Here is a 23275-nt window from a genome sequence, read left to right as displayed (position 1 = left end):
CCCATCGGCTCCAGCCCGGCACACAGGTGTCCATCAACAGAGGAATCCTGGCCAAATGAGAAAATCAGCACAGCACTCCATCACATGCACCGCTGGGATCCCCACAGCACTGACGTCCCTCGAGGCCGAGCGGCTGAGAGTCACATCTCCTATCAAATTACGCCTGATTTCAACTTAACTGCTTTGTGCACCCATCCTGAAAAGCCCAAGAAAAGGGGTTTTTTGAGACTCTCATGTGGCGCTGCCGTAATATTTCGGATTCAGGAAATGAGTGTAAGTCTGAGACGGCAACTCCCAAAATGTGAAGTATACCCACTGCGCCTAGTGTTGGCCTGAACTCAAAGCACAGCCTGCCTGCTGGATGTTTTATGCCTCTTATAAAAGCAAGAGCCCCTCGAGTGGCTAGGCTCACATTTGTCACGACATTCGCTACAGCGAACTGAAATATGGCAGAAGGTCGTCGGCCAGCGTGCCGAGTTTCCATGCGCTCGTCAGCTCCCGTAAATCTGCGGCTGGGAGTCTGTTAACGCTGTGGGATTGAAGGGAACGCCAGACCCTCGCTCTATGCCCAGACGTTTGCCACCCCACCCAAAGGCTGAACGGTTGAGGCACGGGTTTGCTTTTCCAGACGGGACGGTCTCAAACAGACCCCAACCAAACGTGGGAACTCTTGAGTTTCCTGACAATCTCATTTTTATGGTTCGTTCACTGAACAAATGATTTACTCACCCTCATGTCCATCCAAAATCCCATATGACTGAATGAAAAAAAAAAAAAAGTTTTGGTAGTTTTCGTCCATCCAGTGAATTTCATTGGGACCTGAAATTTTCAAGCTCCAAAAAGTCTTCTTTTCAAAACACAGTCACTTAGTATGATGAACAGATTGAAATTTAAGCCTTTATTCACTTTTAAATCAAATAACTGATCAATGCACATATACAGAGACTAAACCAAAATGGCAACGACTTTAAATGTCAACTAACATTAAATCTCATTGGTTCTGGCATGTCACATGCATTTCACATGACCAAATGTCTCAAATGTCATGACCTTTGTGATTTGTGTCATCATATTTAGTGCAGTCTTTGGGCCCTATTTTAATGATCTAAGCGCAAGACGCAGGTGCACTTGGGTGTGTCTGAAATGTGCTATTTAAACAACATGTAGAAAGTTGTGAAAATTGTGGCTGAGTATGTGTGAATGTAGAATGAATCGGTTTGATAGTGGCTGGAGACTTGTTGGTCGTGGGTGTATGATAGGGTCCTTTGTATGCATGTGCTGATCAGTGTTTTGGTTTGATTTGAATGTGAATAAAGGCTTCAGTTATGATCTGTTCATCATGCAAAGTGACCGTGTCTCTTCAGAAGACTTACAATACAGAGGGTGGGTCATGTGAATTCATTTCACACTATCTTCTTATCCCTTTAGAGCTTCAAAGGCCTGGAGCTGGGTTCACAGGTTAACAAAAAATGTTCTTTGTATTTTTTAAATTTAGTGTGGAGTGTTTATTTTTTATATAACATTTCTTAAGAATGTTCTTAACCTAAGAAGAATTTGAATGCTGAAAATAATTTTCTTAAAAATCTTCAACTTGTCTTAAATCCTCAAAGGTAAGATATTATGAATATGAAGAATTAATGAATTTAGTGTTTTGTCAAAGGACACAAATGTAGAAGAATTTGAATAGTTAAATAATTTCTTTAAGTTAGGATTGTTCTAAATCATTGTAAATAATATTTCATGAAGTTAAGAGTTGGATCTTTAAAATCATAAATAACAAATTGAGGATTGATATAAAAAAATCATTATAAATAATGTAAAGTTATGGTTGATCCTAAAAATTATAAATGACAAATTGGGGATTGATATAAAAACATCATAAATAACGTAAAGTTAGGGTTGATGTTAAAAATCATAAATAACAAAGTCAAGATTTTTCTTAAATCATTGTAAATAATTTCTTAAAGTTAGGATTTTTCTTAAAATTCAATGTAAATAAATTGAAGTTAGGATTGTTCTTAAAAATTATCATAAATAATAAAGTTAGGGTTGATATAAAAAATCATAAATAACAAAGTCAGGATTATTCTTAAATCATTGTAAATAATCTCTTAAAGTTAAGATTGCTCTTAAAAAATCATAAATCATTTCTTAAAGTTAGGAATATTCTTAAAAATCACTTTAAATAAAGTTAGGAATATTCTTAAAAATCATAAATAATTTATTAAAGTTAAAATTATTCTTAAAAATCATTGTAAATAAAGTTAGGATTGTTCTTAAAAATCACTGTAAATAACAAAGTTAGGATTGTTCTTAAAAATCATAAATAATTTCTTAAAGTTAGGATTGTTCATAAAAATCATCTTAACTTTTTAAAGTTAGGATTGTTTATAAAAATAATTGTAAATAATTTCTTGAAGTCAAGATAGTTCTTAAAAATAATTGTAAATAATTTCTTAAAGTTAGGATTATTCTTGAAAATCATCGACAAAATGAATAATTCTTGATGGTAGGTTAACCTCCGATTTGTCTTAAATTCCCAATGGTAAGATCTTTAATCAGTTTAATTGGTTGATTCACATATTAAACATGACAATATAACATATTACGACACCACTGACTGACAGTGTTAACAATGATCGGTCATGATTTTACGTGATGTGACTTTTTTTTTTGCTTAATTCGAAATTCACTAACAATAAATGAGTAAATAGGGAAAAAAAACTAAGATATTTTTAAGAAATATTTAAGACCTTAATTATTTTTTAATATGTTTTTTATTAAAAATTAATTCAAATTAAAATGTATTTATTTTTTTTACATTTAGCTTAAATTTCACTTTAAATTTCTTAACTTCTTTCTTAAAAAGATTTCGTTTTCTGTGTCAGAAAGCAAGGAATATGATATGAAGGGGAGTAAATGATGAGAATTTCTCTTTAACGACTGGAGTTTTCGCGCACTCACTGACCTGTTCATCTGACAGACACGTCATATTGCATGTCTGCACACGCTGTGTTGTGGTTTTGGAATATTGTTTGACTGCACGCACAGGAATGCCGTGTTTTTGTAGGTAGGATCCACGTGGAGTCTCCGCAGAGAGTGGAAAAAGTGAACGTGTAGGATTTAGCCAGGTGCCAATCCCCCAGCATTCCTGCGCTGACCCTGTACGCCTCCAGGGGAGGTCTGTCCCAGCACGGCCAGCCGGGCCAGACTTCAGTCCAGGGGCGGATCTGAGGAACAATCAGCAGAAAAATGCACAAACACTACCATAAACTGACCATAATCGCACTCGCCATCTACGCTGAGGTCCATTAGAGTTCACCGGTGAGTGGAGAGACGGGGTCTGTGCAGTCAAAGGCCATTCACAACCTGTTTTTAGAGAGTAAACTGCAAAAATGTAGAATGGAAAAATGGAGGGAATGGGTTCTGCTTCAACTGCATGGAGCCGACAAGCACACTGACACATATCTTTGTTGAAAAAAATAGACATTGTTTCCTTAAACAGCCAGATTTTAGTAAATTCTAATGGTTTAAATACATGAGTTGTATTTTAATGCACTTTAAAAGTTTGATTTCAGTCAGACTCAGTGTTATTATAATATTATATTATAGGTACTGTTTATTTTTGAATATTTTTCAAATCAATTTATTAATTGTTTACTTGTTTAATCGTTTACTAATTATTTAAATTAAAGAGATAGTTCACCCCAAAATGAAAATTCTGTCATTAATTACTCACCCTCATGTCGTTCCAAACCCATAAGACCTTTGTTCATCTTCAGAACACAAATTAAGATATTTTTGATGAAATCCGAGAGCTCTCTGACCCTCCATAGACAGCAAGGGTACTACCACAATCAAGGTCTAGAAATGTAGCAAGGAGATCGGTAAAATAGTCCATGGGACATAAGGGGTTCAACCGTAATTTTACGAAACTACGAGAATACTTTTTGTGTGCAAAAAAAACACTTTATTCAACAATTCATCTCCTCCACGTCACCCTAGCGCCATTTTGGAGAGTATCACATACGTAAACAATGTATGTCAGGGATCATTTTAGTCAGGGATGGATCTTGTTTTCCTTGTGCTTTCCACTTCTCCAAGATTACATTCCTGTCTATTTAGGAGATGCCTTAAGAACCTTTGAAGAAAAGCAAATAGCACTGAGAATACGCCACCCTCATGCTTAAACACTGAAAACTATCCGCTTCTTTCCTAAAAGCAAAAATTAGCAAAAAAAAAAGCCCGACCACAACCAAACAATGAGCTCTTAATGTGAGATGTCTCTCTTCTGTCTGGTTTGCTCCATCCCAGACCTCTGCTTTTCTTTTTCCTGCTCTTTCGTGCTCTCTTTTTATTCATTTCAGTCAGTGAGAGAAATGCGGAGCGCCCTGCCCCGCTAGCGCTCTCCAGGCCCTGTTATTGCACGCAGGAGTCTGCCGATTGCATCACTGTTTGTGGCTGGAGGCGGCGGGAATCAAAACCGATCGAGGGAGGGGAGAGCAGGGAGAGAGAAACAGACCCAAATGATACAGAGTTGGAAAAAACACAAGTCAGGGGCTGACCAATGCCCATTTAGACAAATTGCCTGAGAGATTGTAGCGGCGAAGCTTAATATCTTTGACGTAAAGCAAGCCCATTACTCTGATAGATGTTTTTGGTTTGTTACATAAGCAGAGAGAGAAACTAGAGACTTTTAGAGGCTGTTCTCACACTCGAAACCCAAGTTGGATTTCATCCCCTAAACTCCAGGTTTCTTTCACATTCACAAATATAGTTTCATATGCAACTGGAGTTTTTGTCCCTTTGGCTTTACCACCAAATGTTTTTCACAAACAGAGCGACTCCTGTCTGAAAGAGACATGAAGATTGCAAACTGTTCTCTCCGAAGGCAATTTATTCAGAGATAAGCAGCTATGAGAAATGCAGTAAATCAGGGTTATTATCATTAACTAAAAAAAATAATAAAATGAACCTAGCTTGAACTAGCAGTTAAATAAACATTAACTGAAATAAAAATAAGACATACCAAACCTAAACCATTTTTTATTTTTACTTTCATTTTTATTTCAGCTAGTTGCAAAGGTAACATTTCTCATGTTCCTTTGTTTAAAATGAAGCTCTAAAATAACTAAAACTAAATAAACAAAAACTAATTTGTAAAAATAAAAACTAATAAAAATGCAAACAAAAAAACAAAATTAGAAAATGTTAATTAAAATGAAAACAGAATATACAAATAAAATCTAATTCAAATACTAAAATAACACTGCATTAGATAGTGTGATTGGGAGACTGCAAAGTTACTAATTACTGTAATTATTTTAGATAAGCAGCTATAAGAAATGCATAACACCAGGGTTATTACCATTAACTGAAACTAAAAACAGAAAACATTTTTCTTTGCTTGAAATAAAATAAACATTACCCATTAAATAAAACACTTAACAATTATTTATTTATTATTTCCATTATTAGTAGTAGTGGTATTATTTCATGTACATTTCTAAAATATTATCCAAAATAACAAAATAAATTTGAATCCATAGTCATTGACATACTCTGCTAATAAAGCTCAATGATGCTGCTTACCATTGCCAGAAAGTGATTCATCTGTATAGCTTTTCCAATCCTCTTCCTTTTAATTTCACTGATTCTCAGCTGTTTGTTCAGTATAAACCTTGGCCTCTACTCCTGGCTCTGTGCGTTTGCTAGCACTCTGATTTCAGCTCAAACAGCCCCATTATCAGGTGTATGTGCATGGTGCATTGTCTCTCAGCTAATAAGGCAATCATGCAGTGAGCTACAGAATTGTTGCATTTGCACAGCTTGCTCTGATGAAATCTCATCTCTCTTGCCAAGGCGCATTGATTGTGTGTTCCTCTGATGAGCTTTATGTTCGGGCATTAAGTGCCAATGCGCACGCTGGTCGTAACAAATCACATAACAGCGCTGTGTTCATTGAAAGTGGTGATGTTTAAAGAGCTATTGTGAAATAGGACAAGATATAAACAAAGTGGCTAATTTGTCGTGCAAGAAAAAGTATTGATGGCCACCAAAGATATTTTGTAGTTATAAATCATTGTAAAAAACTTTTTTGATTATTCAAATTATTATAATACACTGCACAAATTACTTCCTAATGAGCTTTTAAGTAGTTTTTTAACTTGTTTGTTTTTGTTTTTAAGTAAAAAAGAATGCTTGCTTATTGTTAATTTGTATGTATGTTGTTTTTTATTTGGATTGTATGTTGTGTTTTTTTTGTAAGACAAAATACACTTATTGTTATATAAGATGCAAACACATTCTCTGTAAACAAGTCTTAATATCTCATGCAGTGTTGCCTCTCGAGTAAACTCATTTTGTATAAAGGGTTTTTAAATATTTAAACTGGAAAATTAGACAAAATGCTCATTAAGAACAACAAAAAAAAGTTTATTTCATTCATTCAAATGTAGAAATCAAACATCTTTCAAAGTCAGATATCTTTTGCTGACCTTTGCTTCTGAATATATGAGAGACTAGCTGAGTTACAATTCACATGCACGGACAGGGTTAAACGTCAGAACTCAGCTATGGGAGTCTAATATAAAAGTTCCCTGCTTCTTGGAAGGCGTTTACGCTTCTTCTGCCAAAGAGCTGAACCCCACTCCGTCCCACAATACCTCCTGTTTCCTTAATTCTACATGCCCTCACACAATGTATGGAAAAACGCCCTGAAAACACATCAGACGTTCCACAAACACACAGCCTATATCCAGTCTGTCACCAAATACTCATTCAAATCCATACGAAACATTAAACCTCGTTTGATACAACTAAAAATACTTTAAAAATGCAAAAGCACATCCACTTACTGGAGCTGTTGAGTAAAGATTTGTATGTTATTGTTTGAAGTTTACAGCTGGTTTGAAACATTTTATGAGCTTAGCGGACAAAGTGTTTTCTTTTACATCTGTGACTGTTCCCGATGGGGGAAGTAAAAAAAAAAGAAATGGTAGGACAGACTGTAATACAGAACAGCATGTAGCAGAGCTGTTGTATCTTGTGACAGACACAAAAACCCCGAGCGTGACCCTTCATCCACCCTTGAGCTCAGACCCCGAGTCACGTCAGGTCAGCTTGTGTTTCGTAATCCCACCCTCGGCTCTGTTTACTGCAGGAACGATAAATAAAGAGTGTAAAACTGTCAGCGTCTGTCTTATTCTGTGCCTGCTCCTCGCACGTCTCCAGTCCTCCAGTGACGTTTAGTCTGCTGAAGGGAAGAAAAAAAAACAAATGAAAAAAAAAAAGATCACAATTGAGCACATTTACTTTCTTAATTCAACAGTTCAACCCAACCTGTTTACCCATTTACTCACTATCTTGTTGCTGCATGCTGTTTTTGTTATTTTTTTATTTTTATTTTTTTGTGGAGGTCTTTTCCAAAGCAATGGCAGTTCAGAAAACTGTAAAAGAACCAAAAAGTCCATAGTTTTGTATTGATAATTATTTATAACAACTTGCTCTAAAACACCTCTTAAACCCCTCCTACATTTGTAACTCCTCCCCTCCAACCACCTGATTCTGTTAAGCCACACCCATTTTTACAATCCAGTGGATTTCTAAATAATAAAATAAACCTCTGCCCTAAACTCTGTCTCATTTACATATACTTTTGACCTGGAAATATGTCCGATTATGAAATTTCATGCATTTCATGCTGATTTTAATTTGACATATATTCTCAGGAGTGCTGATAGAGACAGAAGCTGAGAGAATAGTTTGCCGAATCACTTCAGTTCTAGTTTGTTGTGATGTTTAATCAATTAGCTTTAGAAATCTTCATATTTTTTTTAATGGTCTGCCAGCACTGTAACAACAGTACAGTGGCATTTAGGATTGTCTGGCTGGCATAAGCGGTGTTTAATTGCTTCTTTTTTGGTCGTTTTGGGTCTTTCCCAGGTCGCGCTCTCTTCCCACATGCAGTTCTCTCTGTCTTTCTCTCCCTCCTTCTCTCTTTTCCAACCCTCTGTGAGGAATTCCTTAGTGTCTGAGATTTCTGGCTGAGAGCCATCAGTAGGTTGGCAAGAAGCTTCCTATTGCAGTCCTTCACCTCGCTTGCTTCCCTCCTGCTGTCTTGAACTCCGTGCCAAAACCTAGTGAGCTCCCTGCTTAGACAGCATTCAAGGCATCGTATACTCTTCCGAACATGTAGTCTTTTACAAAATATAGGCAATAATATTATGCTGCCTTCTAATCCTGTTTTGTATGAGTCCTTTGTATATAAGGCAATCCCAGAATACATTGCAGCAAACTGTAAATCAACTGTAAATTGAATCTCTTGAGCACTTTGTATGAGGAACATTATACAGAGTTGCTTCCAATGTTGTAAATCAGTAAATTATGTTATTTTGCTTCACCTTAGCCTGGTTAAAGCTGGTCTTTTTTATTTCTTCTATAGTACCACATGGTTAGCTTAGCAACATGCTTCAACAGGTTCAGTCTCATGAGTACTTTGCATGAGGAGCATTATTTAGAGTAGCTGATATTTTGCTTCACTAAGGATGCTTTCTTAGAAGGCAGCTGCCTGTAGGGAATAGTCAGCAAAGCAGCTCACTAGGTTTAGGAACAGAGCGTTTCTCTCTGTTTTGCATCTTTTTTCTCCTCTTCTCCTCCTTTTTTCCCTTTCTCTCACACTTTTTTAGAAATTGGACCACTTTCACTGCTTGGCAGCTCTCTGTGCGTAGCCCCCGCTGACGCTCGCCTCAGATCCCTCCACGATTTATGTGGCTCTCTCCTTACCATTTTTCCTTCCTTCATCCATTCTTGGTTTCTCACTCCTGCTCTGTTTTGGGTAATTACATAACGTTGTGTAAGTTTCTCAAAGCTTTTTTTTACAGGAAGAGGCTGTAGAGGGTTTGAAAAAAAGAAAAAAGAAAAAGTGGCGCACACAACAGATTTCAGGCTCCATTAGGGGGAGCTCCTTTGAGGGAAACAGATCGATTGCCGTGTTTTGCAAAAATAAGAAGGTGGGGAGAGAAAGGGGCCATCCGTTTGTGCACCCTGTGAACTGTACGGAGAAAGAAACACTTTCAGGGAGAGAGATGATGGGAAAACAGCAGGGGTGGTAGAAGAAAATCCAAGGAGGGAGATGGAGAGAGAGAGAAAGGAAAGCGAGAGAGGGGCCCTGTGGAGGCGGAGTGGAAACTGAGGTTTCCTGTCTGAGAAGGCGGCTGGCTGAAGGTGGAGGGGCAGCAGGAAAAAATCTCTCAGCTTCGGGACTGTGTTATGTGTGTGTGTGCCAGGGGAGGAGGGGTACTATGTTTTGGGTATATGTGCGTCAGGAGAGGTGGGGTCAGTCTGCCGCAGGGAAGGTCAGGAAAGGAGAGAGAGAAAGAAATATGGTTGAAGCGATAAAACCTCTTAAAGGTTCCTCAAGGGTTCTTCGCAACACCTTTTTGGCTGTATCTGGAATAGCTCTTTTCAATCCATAATAGGCTCTTCAGATCTGTGTTTTGGTTTCTGGGTTGTTTAAAGCACCAGAACAAAGATGTTTTCCAAAGAACTAGAGAATAAATGTTTTTTGGAGAACTTTTTTTAAATATATTTCAATGTCATTGGAACCTTTGCTTTTAAGATGCAGGCTTAAAGGCTTTAAGGCTTTTCTCTTTAGGTTCTTGAGTTGCTAAAAACATTTAAACTGGTGCATTGCTATGAGTCTATAAGTCTATGGCAAAATCTAGAGTATTTAAAAAGAGTCTCCCTTGGCATTGGGCTCTAAGGCTCTTTTAGAAACCGTTATTTTTAAGAGTGTCGACATTTGCTGTTAAATAATTCATTATTTGTAGCCTCAGAGTCTAAAAATCTGCTAAAACAAATGGCAGTTTGTTTGAGTTTGTTTGGCCATACTAAACCCCCAAGCCAGACCATCTAGCAGGTCCAGACACAGCCCTTCAGGTGCGGGACATCTCTGAGGAAAAAAAAAACCCTCTCTTGTTTCTGATGAAGGGTGTGGGTTTTTTTTTTAGCAGCGGTGTAGAATTTCAGCAGGTTTCATCACCTGCAGGTGGTCGCTCATGATTGCAGACACATACAGATGACGAAAAAACACGACCAGCTGACCGCATGCATTTACAACCAACATTTCAACCAGCTGGCCACATGCTCATTAAATCCAGCCAAACTGCAGTGGTACTAACGCCAATGGAGACATGGAATTAGTGTGTGGGTAGCCTTATGAATACAGATCAACTCCAGACACTTTTCCACTAAATTACATGTATAATAATTCAACTGCTGGAAATTTAAGTGTTCTTTCTAAAATAAATTCAATTATTTAAGTATGTCATATTAGTTTGTTTACTAATATATGTTGTCCTGTTGTTTTGTACCAATTTGACTGTACTTAAGCATAAAAATATCACAATATGTCAGATATTTCGAAAACTGGCTAATTTACATTGTATCTCTGAACGACAATGTTACAGACAGTTATTCTACTTTGAAATGTGCGTTCTGTGTCGGAATGTCTGTTTTTGTTTGGGTGACTCCGCCCGTTGACAGTTTTACATTTAGTGTTTAGAAAATATTGTTTTTTATTTGGTTGAAGTCACAGCATATTACAGCCACAGAAGCCAGCCAATGAAGTGGGTCAGAGATCGCAGATTCTACCTGACCCAAAAAGCCTTGGCATTCATCTAAAAAGATCTGTAAAGAGATATATTAAAACACGGATAAATCAACTCATCAACATACAGTGTAGGGCTCTATGCCTTCCATTGTCAGTTGTGCTCGTTCCTGTTGCGGGTCCTCAATCTGGCAACCCATGTGAGTATCGCATCTGAGGCGGCGGGAGAAACAACTCTCTCCAGTATTTTGAGTTTGGACTGCATTTCAACCAGTAGCTGTCAATATCACATACTGAATCTTTAAGAGTTAAATAAATTGATTTTGAAGTTGCACGTCACAAGAATACCTATTTTTCAATCTGTAAAGTGCAATCTCTTTTAGCTAAGTCTAGCTGGTTAATTGTTGTGCTAAGATAACAAAACCAACAAAATTGTTACACGTCTAATACAAAGCTAATGTTTGAGAATCAGCATTAATACCACAAACACATAGAAGGCGATGCTTTCTTTATTTATGCACAATATATCTGAGGGAGGATGAAACCGGAGTCCTTGAACACCTGCAGGTCCGTTTTCCTTCCAACATTGGTGTTGCAGTGACGAGAGAACGAGTCTCAAACACGTTTCTACTTGTATTTGTGATGTTAGAGACCTCAGTCAAAGTTTTTGGATGTCAGAATATGAGTCCAATCTGGTTTGTGTGTGTTTGTTGGGGTAAAGAGCTCTCCTGCAGACGACCTCCCAGGGCCAGAGCGCTGGGAATATAGAGTTACACCCACAGTTCAGTACAAAGGAAAACTCACACTCAAAAACACATGCGCTTCACACTCACACCCAACAGCTGGCTCATAAAACACACAATCGCAAACCGGCCACCATTCACCAATGAGTACAGCCATTACCCAGAATCAAGCCTCCTGGGAAGCTCAAATTTACAAGTTCAAAACTTGATTTACAACATTTTCACTTTTTAGAACCAGTGCAACAAAAGAAAAAGCAAAGGTTGTGCATTTGGTGCATTATTATTTAATCCACATTTTGGAGCAACAGGGGATGATGGGATATGTAGTTTGGTTACATCAGCTTATCACCAGTTTTATCACCTGTAACTATCACTGTATCACAGTGCATAACAAGCTAAATCAGTTTTATTTTGTTATAGTATTTATTAATTTTTTTATTAGCTTCAAATTTGATATTTTCTATTTTTATTTTAATTTTAGTTTAAAGGGGTCATCGGGTGCCCATTTTTCAGTTTGATATGATTCTTTAAGGTCTTAATGAAAAGTCTATAACATACTTTGGTTAAAATTTCTCAATGGTAGTGTAAAACAACACAATTTTACCCTGTCAAAAACAGCTCTGTTCATAGCAAGCCTTTATGTTGCATGTTCCTTTAAATGCAAATGAGCTCTACTCACCCCGCCCCTCTCTTCTGAACCACTCTCTGAGAGACGGTACACTTTAGCCACATAACTTGCTAACTAGCACATTATTAGGAAAGGCGATTTGCAAAGACTCTAAAAAAATCCTTATACTCACTACTTCTATAGGTGAAGCTGATCACAAATGATTTGCACGAACATAGACACATTTCAGTAGATCGGGGGCGGATTCCCTTAAAAAACAAACGTAATCCACTGCGTCTTCAGCGGCTCAGATGTTGGGAGTAAATGACGACTGCTGTGTTCATTATTACATCCAACAACAAAACACCTCAGTCGCTCAGGAGACATTCTTGTCTACAACCGCTCCAGTGTCGAAACAATGGCGGACTGATGACAGCTCACTCAGGACGGGTCTGTGCTAAAACCAAAGACTATCAATCAACAATTGTGGGAGGGGCCTGTGCAGAACTACGTCATTCTGCCAAGAATCTGAGATCAGCTTGATTTGAGAAAGGGGTTCGGATTTATCGAGATAAAAAAAAAAAAAAAAAAAAAAAAAACTGGGTGGATTTTTATCATTAGGGTTGTTGTGTACACACACTGACAACACACATTTATGTTCAAACAACATGTAAAAGTGAATTTCGCATCTGATGAGCCCTTTAAAGCTGCAGTCCATAAGTTTTGCCTCTCTGTCGCCATCTCTGTTTAAAAACCTGCAATTGCAGTTATTTGCAGAATTGTCTTCCTTGCGTGGGTTGTGCTCCGGCACTGCTCCAGCACGGATGACTCTAATGTTTTAAGGTGAACATGTGGCTGTCAGTCACCGCACTGGTGTGGATCCTATACTTCGGAATCACAAATTCTAGCCTACGTCTTGGAATATATGACCCAAATAAAAATTTTCACCGGATATTGTCTTCTCAACAAGTACATCAAAACGTGCAAATTATTATTATTGTTATACTTTTTCGCAAATTGTTAATGTTAACAACATCAGCAGTGCATGTAGTGTGTATAAGCGTTACATTTAGATTTAAAAAATATTTGTACAGTCTAATCTCATACCATTTAAATTTCATATGAAGAAATTATTTTCAAAAATCCAAAAAGCAAATTATTGTTTCTTCGAACTGGTTTTCTTTAAAATACAAAACTTGTGTAATCCCAAGTAGGCTATCTGTAATCAGATGCACATTTAAAACTGAAATATAATTTAATTTAAGTCACATGTTTCACCTTTCTGGATTACAATCCGGCATCAAAATGATAAATTTAATTATTCCATCTGCTGTGAGAAAAGGCTATAAGCCGGGAAAACTTCATGTTTACAGATGTTACGTAAAGATGTGGCAGCATGCTCGAATTTCCCACGAATTCCTACCAGTGCCACTCAAATTAGAAAACATTATTATAAGATAACCGTTGTGAAACAGGCTAAAGTAAGGCGATAGTTTCGAACACTGACTGGTTATGTACTTGCTCAAAAATTGATATTGGATAATTTTAACCAAAAAAAGTTACGGACTGCAGCTTTATGTTTTAGTAGTTTTTATGTGCTAATGTGTAAAATAATTTGTAAAAAATAATGTGTAAAATTATTTTTAATTAATAAAATGTAATTAAACCAATAGTTTTAAATGCTAGAAAATTTAGACATCACAGTATTATAAGCAAAAGTATTTTAAAAATAAATATTGATTTTGAGATCTGCTAAAGATGAAGTTATGTTTTTGTCAATTTGTTTTAAATATTTCTATTTAGGTTTAATGTATATTTTAGTTTTAGTAATAATAGTACATAAACATATATATATATATATATATATATATATATTATATATATATATATATATATTATATATATATATATAGGCTATATATTTTTTTTTTTTTTTTTTTTTTTTTTTTTTTTAATTGCCAAGGAAACATTTCTAATTTTCATGTACGTTTTTTTAGATTAGGTTTTTCAGCTAATAATAATATTTGTATTTATCTTAAATTATTAATGTTTAAGTTTTAGTCATTTTAGTACTTCAACTACTTCAGTGAGTTGCCAAGGCAAAATGCAAAATTTAATTAACGAATACTATTTTTTGAAGTTGTACTCAACAATAATAACGCTAAACTGAACTGTACATTTACAAATAAAGCTTCTGACATAAAGCTTCCCACTGTGCACTCAGCTCACGAAAACGATCATTCGACATGACCCCAGAGTAGAAATACATCACGCTGAGCATGTTGTGACCCGTGGCGTTCTGAAATCTTGGGTTAATTAGGAATGGCTCAGAGGTTTGACCTCACAGGGCCGGTGAAACCCATACCCTCCCGTTGACCCTGCCTCATCCTGACCCCATTCTTTGCCCACATCGCCCCTACCCAGGAAATGGCAGATTTGGTGACTTCCGCAGGGGGCAAGGAGGGCAAGGGGGTCCGGGCGTAGAGGCCTCTGGCCACCGGGGTCACAGCGGAGGCACAAACATTTCATTCAGCGGCGCACCATGTGGAAGCCAGCATCCCATTCCAAACTCTCTCCTTCAGCTGCTGCGGCCCATGTTTACTCTGCAGGGGAGAGGAGCGAGGGGGTGGCGGGACACGGACAATGCTGTCTTTTAAAGCCCTGCCAAACCCACGGTGGGGTGGGGAAGTCTGGATGGGGCAGAGCAACACCTCCCAAAGCTTCACATTTGAGCATTACCGCTTGGCTCCGTCTCAGCCCAGCACCTCCACAGTGAAAGAGCTCCCCGCGACACAAACCATTGAGTTCATTCAGAGGTTTTCTGAGGTGAACAAACAAATGCAGTGTTTAAATATAATGTAGACATAACAAAACCTGAGATGTATAAAGCTTGAAAGATGTAGCACAGCCCTCGTAGCGTCTGAGGCTAATATTTACGTTCTCCAGTCAGCACATGTGCACCGCAAGAGAGAAACTGAGAAGAAAGATCATGACGTCTAAATAACAGTCTTCACTAAAACCAGTGTGTTTTGCCAGTTTAAATGAGTTAATTTCTTAAATAATGCAATACGTCTTGTAATATAGGCAATAAATTCTTGTCAAGACAAACACAGACATTTGGTTTAGCATCAGTAATCATTACTTTACTGTTTATGGCTTTATATGACACATGAACTGTGCAACCTCTGATAGAGAAATCATCTTGTGAACATGCATTCAAAAGTTTGTGACCATTAAGATGTTTTTTTAAAGAAATAACTACTTTTATTCAGCGATGATGCATTAAATTGATCAAAAGTGACAGTAAAGATAAATGCTGTTCTTTTGAACTTTCTATTCACCAAATAATCCTAAAATAATGTATCACAGTTTCCATGAAAATATTAGGCAGTTTTTAACATTGATAATAATCCGAAATGTTTATTGAGCAGCAAATCATCATATTAGTATGATTTCTGAAGGATCATGTGACACTGAAGACTGGACTAATGATGCTGAAAATTCAGCTTTGCATCATGGGAATGAATGGCATTTTAATATATAATAAAATAGACTTATTTCAAAAATATTAAAAAAATATTACCAACAGACATCAGTATGTAATACCTTACCTTACACTGCAAAACATTCTATTCTTAATAAATAGATTTTGAATATTAAAATAAAATATCTAAAGACTCGTCCTGTATCATGTTTTACTCTGTGTGTGTGTTTTAAGTTTTAAACAAGTTTATAAGCAGGAAATAAAAATAAAAATAAATAAATAAATAAAAAAGAGAGAGACTAAGAAAATTTGTCTTATTTTAATAAACATCAACAAGTACATACAAATACAAAAAGATTGCTTGATTTAGCAGACGCTTTTCTTCAATTTGGGGAATGCATCAAGCGATTCTTCTTAAAGAGGCAAATAGACACTAAGGCTGCTCGATTATTGCAAAAATCATAATCACAATTATTTTGGTCAATACGGAAAACAATTATTTAATAATTAGGAGCGGGGGATATGACATATATCTGATAATGATATATATCAAGTCTATTTTGCTGGAAATAAGGTTGCTGTGATATAAAATTTTAGATAACAGTGACATTTCTGAATTCTTGATAAAAAAAACAGTAAAAATACAAACAATAAATAATAGTGGTGACAAAAGCAATAGCATAAAGTAAAACAGCTAAATAATTAATAATTATTACATAATTATCACTGATTAAGACATTCTAAATTTCATGCATTTATGTCTCAAAAAACACATTGTCTAATGAAATGCCTTTCCCCCCTCAATGTTATAAATGAGATTATCATGTCAAGTTGCCTCTTTTTCATAGAAAGGGGTTGATTTTGTGTAGCATTATGGCTGATCTTTAACCCCAGATGAGATGTGGCTGATCCTTGCACTGTAAATCTGTATCCTGTCAAAAACACACAACCCTGACCTGCCTCATACCTCAGAGCCATTTATCAATCAGTACCTTTCAGCACAAAAATAAACACGAATCTTCTTCTCAAACCGGCTGGACCAAACCGTTCCCGAACAGTCTCTTGGACATGTGAGGGGGGTCAGACGTGGATCGTTTGGGGGGCTAATTAAAACTGATGATTTATTGCAGCTGGCCTTAGGCATGGACTAGTAATGGTTTACACATGGAGCCGGAACAAGCGCGAGGGGCTCTTTTGTTATGGACCCTTCTGGCTCTCCTGACCGAACCATGTGGGAGCTCAGGACTGATGCAGAAGCTACTGTAATTGGTATTGATCATAGGATCTCATTGTGAATCTTCTTAATTGTATACAATTTAGCCAAACATTTAGCCACAACAGGTTTGCACAACCACAATTTCTCATCCTTCACTGTGGCAGCACATAAGTGTTTTATATGTGCATTAAGCATGATATTGCATGCATAATGCACATACTTTGTTCTTCCCTTTGTTGCTCTTGCGCTCCATATGTATCCTTTATCTGGAAGTGAAAGAGAGAGAAAGAAATGTTAAATTGGCCGACGTGTTTATATCAGACTGAACAAAATGACTTGTGCACACATTATAAATATGATTTCCAAACTCTCTGGAGGTCTTACCTTCTGAGGTCCAACTTTAATCAAACACACCTGCTAATCAAGGTCTTTGAGTTCACTGGAAAATTCCAGGCGGGTGTGTTAGCAGTAAACTGAACAGCAGGAAGGCTGATAACCAGGAGCAGGGCTGAGCTCCCTCTTCTCCGTCACAAGAAGCATACAGCACTTGATTACATATTACTGTAGTCTTCAGAAAACTTAATTTAATAGCTTGATGCTTATGGCAGCTACTGTATTATACAAATGTGATATAAAAACAAAAAAGATGCATTGATATTTTAATTCTGGCTCACACAGATAATTAATTTACTGTTATGGCCAATAACCAAATGGCTAATTTTAAAATGCCAGTATTTTGTGTTAAAAAAATTAAATAAATAAAATGATACTTTTAATTAATAACATTAAAACAATTTAGACAGCACAATATTATAATTAAAAACATAAAGGGTTATTATTTATTATTAAATTATTTATTTTCAATATTCAAGTTATAAATTATAATAAGTGTTATTAAATGACTAGTGTTTTTATATCTAATTAGCTTTGATTGTTAGATGATGCTAACATGATATATAAATAGGCAGCATGGTGATTATTTTTAACTAAAACATTAACTGATATAAAATATATATAAACAATTATTTTTAATTATTATTTCGGCTAGTTGCAAAGACAACATTTCTCTTTTTTATTTACTTTGCAGTAGCTAAAATGACTAAAACGATATATGAACTAAAACTTTATAAACACTATAAAGAAATATAAATAAATAATAAAAATGACAAAAATAAAAGAAAATAAAAATGAAAATAAAATAAAACTCAAGTTCAAAATATTAACAAAAAGTATAATAGGTTATCAATGATACTAAAATAACACTAATAGGCAGGAATGAGCATGCCCTCTTCAGTATTAAACTCTGGACAATATTAAAATAAAATAAAATAAAATAAAATAAAATAAAATAAAATAAAATAAAATAAAATAAAATAAAATAAAATAAAATAAAATAAAATAAAATAAAATAAAATAAAATAAAATAAAAAATGGACAACAAGTGATATGGTATTGTGCATTCCTAAAACTGACCCTATTTACTTTAAAACATTCCTGTTCCTATTGTTCAGAATTCATCAGTGTGTGTTATTCAAAAATAAATAAATGTTAACCTTCATAGTCTAAAACAATTTTCCTTTTTGACTGACGTCCCAATGCCTCTTATTGTTCAACCACCTGATGGACTAAACCTAATCAAATCCCTGCATGTTTTCATGTAAAATGTCCAAATTCATTAAAAACGATGTGGCATTATGGAAGTAATATGGGCTGTGAATGCTGTTTTTAGGTTCTGACTCTACACAACAGAGTTGAGTTACAAAGCAATGAGTCTTCATCCGCCATACTGAGACACAATTATGTGAAAATCATTAACTAACCCCTTAACATACCACACATATCACGTCTCTAACCCCACCCTGGTCTGAGATAGCACTAGTTCAGTCCTCACGGGACGGCTGGAGATACTACGTGTTGCACATTAACTGCTGCCATGACGAAACCTGTTTATTCTTCTAACCAATCGTCGCTAGTTGTTGTAAAACTGCCTGTCTGCTTCTTTGGCTTCTTCTTTTAAAAATAGGAGCATTTGAGATCTTTCTGAGTTTATGAGGGTAATTTGATGATTTGGTTATGAGGTTGTGGGGTTGTGGGGGGGATGGGGTTCAGATCTGCGTGATAATGCAGCTCTGTGTGCGGTTATCTGCTGATTATTGGCTGGGCTGTTGAACTCGGTGACCTGCTGCCTTCACCTCGCTGACCTTCCGGCTGTTGGCACAAGCTAAACCCTTTCAAAGAGCCATACAGCGCGGCTGGAAGAATGTGTACGCGCTTCTATGTCACACAAAAAGAGATGTGAATCTGTGCCTTGAGGTGGAGCTCTGTGAGCGTTGTATTTGGCATGCAGTTGGCAGGAATGTGGAAGCTGTAATGGCTGTAACTGTGTGAGGACAGTTTTTGTAGGGGAATGAGGGGAAGCTAGTGGAAGTAATTGTGTGAGATTGATCAGGGATGTTTTTTCAGATGGGCTGACCACGTGTGTTAGATGTTCAGTATATTCAATATATTTACATTTACATTTACATTTAATCATTTAGCAGACGCTTTTATCCAAAGCGACTTACAAATGAGAACAGTAGAAACAATCAGATCAACGAGAGAACAACAACGGTATACAAGTGCTATGACAAGTCTCAGTTAGTCTAGTACAGAACACGTAGCCAGGGTTGTTTTTTTTTGAATATGATAGACAAGAAAAAGAAAAGGTAAGTACTAGTATTAGTTGGTTAAGTGCAGGCAAAAAAGTTGAGTCTTTAGATGTTTTTTAAAAATGAGTAAAGACTCAGCTGTTCGAATTGAGATCGGGAGGTCATTCCACCAGCTGGGCACAGTCCAGGAATATATGAATTTAAGTATGTAATATGTAGTTTCACATACCATTTTTTAAATAGTAATAAAAAATAGGACATTAACATTAGACAGTTGTTTAAAAAACACGTCATGTTCAGAGCTGATTTTGTCTATATAAAAAAAAAAAAAAACCTTATTTCCAAAGCACCAAAATATAATAATTGGCAGATATTGTTCTAAATAATCTGATATAAAAAAAAATATCAGATCATCCCTAACATTTATTATTTTTAATGCTCATATCTGACATAAAAGTGTCTTATCTGACAGTTAATAATGTGCCTCAGTCAGTAAAGAGATGCTGAAATCCACAATACAACCTTTCCATCTGAATGATAACCATCATATTATGGAACGGTTCTGGTCCATTTAAGGCAGCTACTTCTGGATTAATGTTTCCAGCATGAAAGTCATGGTGGTGTTATGGATGCTCACTGCTCTTATGCAACTGTCCTGCTGTTACAGGATCTGTGTGAATGTTTCCGTGTTGTCACCTGAACTGCTCTCTGTGTCTGTCTGTGCAGGTTGCAGGCTCTGGACCGCATGCCGTCATGCTGTCCTTAGACGAGCCACTGGACCTGAAGGTGCCGAGGGGGTGGGTCAGTGGGCGGGACAGAGGTGCCAGGTCTCCACCCACCCTCACTCCCTCTCCCATTCACGCCAAGGGGGCGGGGCAGCTGCGGATGGCAGACGACGGGACCGCCGTCATCGTTCCAGCGTCTCCTGCCTCTCCACACACAGGTAAACAAATCAGCACAGCGTGACGTATACAACACTGTAATAGCAGAGAATATAACAGAGGTGTGTATACCCACAGGTGTCCTGCAGGCTAAATCGGAGACCCCCACACCACCCGCTGTGGACCTCAGCCTGTCCCCGTCCTCCAGAAACACCGCCTGCTCTCCAGATCTCGCCAATGGAAATGGCTCAGCTCCCATTTTCCCCGGGGTGAGTCCACAACACTATGGAACGGCATGGAAATGACTTAAAGGTCTTTTTTGACTTGTCTTTTAGTTAAAATCCCTATAATTCAAGATTAGAATTATCTTAAAACATTGGGAAGCTACACTTCTTAAGGTAAAACTTTTCACAGTGCATCTTTAACTCAAGTGTTTTTTCTCCATTTGGAAGTTTGGGGTCTGTAAGTTTTTTTGTTTGCTTGTTTAATTAATACTTTTATTCAGCAAGGACACATTAAATTGTTCAAAAGAGACAGTAGATAGATTTATATGCAAGCATAAAATTACCATATATTATAATGATTTCTGAAAGATAATGTGACACTGAAGACTGGAGTGATGATGCTGAAAATTCAGCTTTGCATCACAAGAATAAATGACATTTTTCAATATATTTTATATATTAAAAAAATAGTATTTTAAATTATAATAATATTTCACAATATAACTGTTTTCATTGTATTTTTTTATCAAATAAATGCAGACTTGATGAGCAATAAAAACATTGAAAAAATCTTTCTGACCACAAACTTTGAAACCACATACTTTGAACTATCATTAAAACAGGTAAAAAGTTCTCTAAAAATACATGACAGTTTGTTTGCAATGTCCTTTTAAATGCACTATAATTAGCTTTAGACTAGGTCTGCTGCTTCTTAAATGAGACTTCTTGAGATATCTTGTTCATTAAGCATCAAGAGACGTGAGGAGCAGCAACAGGAACTAATAAGCAACCAAAGGCTTGGTTCTGTTTGGGTCGTAAGTGCATTAAATGCACAGGAACATTCCTCACCTTCCCTCAACACGAGACATTCAGATTTGTTACCCTCAGTGACCCAAAACGGGTGTTTCTTATCAAATGCCCCCTGTGTTCCTTCACAAAAGTGTCTCTCTTTCTCCGTCCGTGGGGCTGACGGATGGGACGCGAGGTTAAATCAGATTTACAGCGAGGTACAGCCACACAGAGTTCTTTCTGCTAAATTGAATTCGCTCAAAATTTAATTAGGAGATGCATGGCTTTTTGTGTGCTTATGTGTGTGTCTCCGATGCCTGCCACCCCTTCTTCAAGCCAATGGATAAACAGCAGCCAGGTCTTAGATGATGGCACCGCTGAGCCTCATTTTACATGACTTTCTAAGCACATTTTTCACATAGCTGAAAACTTCTCAGACAGCCCTGACACTGTTGTCCAGTCAAAACCATCATTGTCTATGCTCTAATTAACCCTTAAGCATCACTATTGCTAATAAAACATGAATAAACCCTTAAATAATAAAAAAAAAATCTAGTGAGGGTAAAAGAAAGAAATATATATACTTTAAAATATCACAGTATCTTATTTAATGCCATTTTATAAATATTCTGATGACAAGAATATATATATATATATATATATATATATATATATATATATATAATATATATATATATATATATATATGAGTTATATATTAAGAAATTTAAAAAATGTACAACAAATAACAAATTATTAAATATTTCAGTTTAATAGTTTTTAAACCAACAAAACCATTAGATGGAAACAATATTTAATCTTAAGTGTATTAAATAAATAAATAAATAAATAAAATTCAAATGATCTGAATTACATTTTTTTCGACTGACCACTAAGTAGGTCATCAAAACAACACATATTCAATTATTTCTATTTGCTCATATTCTTAACTTATCCTGAGTTTAGATTTTAATTTCACAAAGATCTGAATTGAACAAACAGATAAAGAAGAAACATTTGAGTATAACACGGCAATATTGCTCACAATATTATCAAAACATAACATCACCAGGTTCCTGTTGATGCCCACCTACTCACATTTCCTTCAAAACAATCTCTAGTTTATAGTTTACTATATAGTCCTTCTATCTAAAAACACTTTTATCAGAGTGCTCATAAGAGGGCACTTGTGCAAAATCAAGCTCCAAATATAGGATTCTATGTTCTTATTGTGTTACGTTTATTGGTGCCTTGCCATTTCGCTGTCTCTCATTAAAGTCACAAATTTGTGGTGGAGTGCAAAGTGTGGCAGATCATTAGCTCAGATCAGCACAGCTGGGGGCAGAAACACGGCGAGGACGAGCCGCCACATCCAGCAAAACACTCATAAGAGTCTCCTACTGAGAAGGCGATTACAGAACACGGGCCTCCTGTAGCTCCTGTTACTGAGTTTAACAACTATTACTAAAATCGCTGGCCTGCTGTAAAAAGATAAAGAGGCTTGAATTATGTTTGCCGTTTCTGGTTTTGTTCCCGCAGGACTCAGCTCATATCCGTTATGTGGAGGGAGGGGCGACATCTCAAGCATTCCAGTTCTTCCTGCCCATTGGAGGAGGTGGAGGGCTTCACCTGCCTTCCTCGATGTTCATTCGGCAGCCCAAGGACACACGAGCTTCTCCAGACCTCTCCGCAGATGAACAGCTGGCCTGTCGCTGGAGGAGGGTGAGAAATAGAAGCAGTTTAATTCAGGTGCTAATGTGCATTTTTTTTACTTGAGCTCATAGTGCATGTTTTCTTGTCACAGTGCCACCTACTTTTTGACTCCTTGCAAGACCTGGTTGATCACGTCAATGACTTCCATGTAAAGCCTGAGAAGGAATCTGGGTACTGTTGCCACTGGGAGGGATGTGCACGCAAAGGACGGGGATTCAATGCCAGGTGTGTTTACTGCATTCTCTAAATAAGGTTGTCTGTGATTCATTTAGCACCAGCAGGGGCCAGTTGCATAAACTTAGCCTTTATGTCAAGACTCAGTCTTAAGAACTACATCGATTAGCAGTTAGCCAAGGGGTAA

General features: G+C 36.7%; 1 protein-coding gene across 1 annotated transcript in view; it reads left to right on the top strand.

Moving 5' to 3' along the window:
* glis2b (GLIS family zinc finger 2b) overlaps nt 1–23275 on the top strand; it is a 37739-nt gene that overhangs the window by 8716 nt on the left and 5748 nt on the right. Inside the window, exons 2-5 of the mRNA XM_042719587.1 lie at nt 20034–20250; nt 20327–20457; nt 22741–22923; nt 23006–23139. Coding sequence (XP_042575521.1) covers nt 20061–20250; nt 20327–20457; nt 22741–22923; nt 23006–23139 — 638 coding nt within the window. The 5' untranslated portion in view covers nt 20034–20060. The remainder of the gene's footprint in view (nt 1–20033; nt 20251–20326; nt 20458–22740; nt 22924–23005; nt 23140–23275) is intronic.

Source organism: Cyprinus carpio, chromosome B3, assembly GCF_018340385.1.
Source record: "Cyprinus carpio isolate SPL01 chromosome B3, ASM1834038v1, whole genome shotgun sequence".
NCBI lineage: Eukaryota > Metazoa > Chordata > Actinopteri > Cypriniformes > Cyprinidae > Cyprinus > Cyprinus carpio.
The sequence above is the reverse complement of the archived record's forward strand: the minus strand, read 5'-3'. Positions and strand labels throughout refer to the sequence as shown.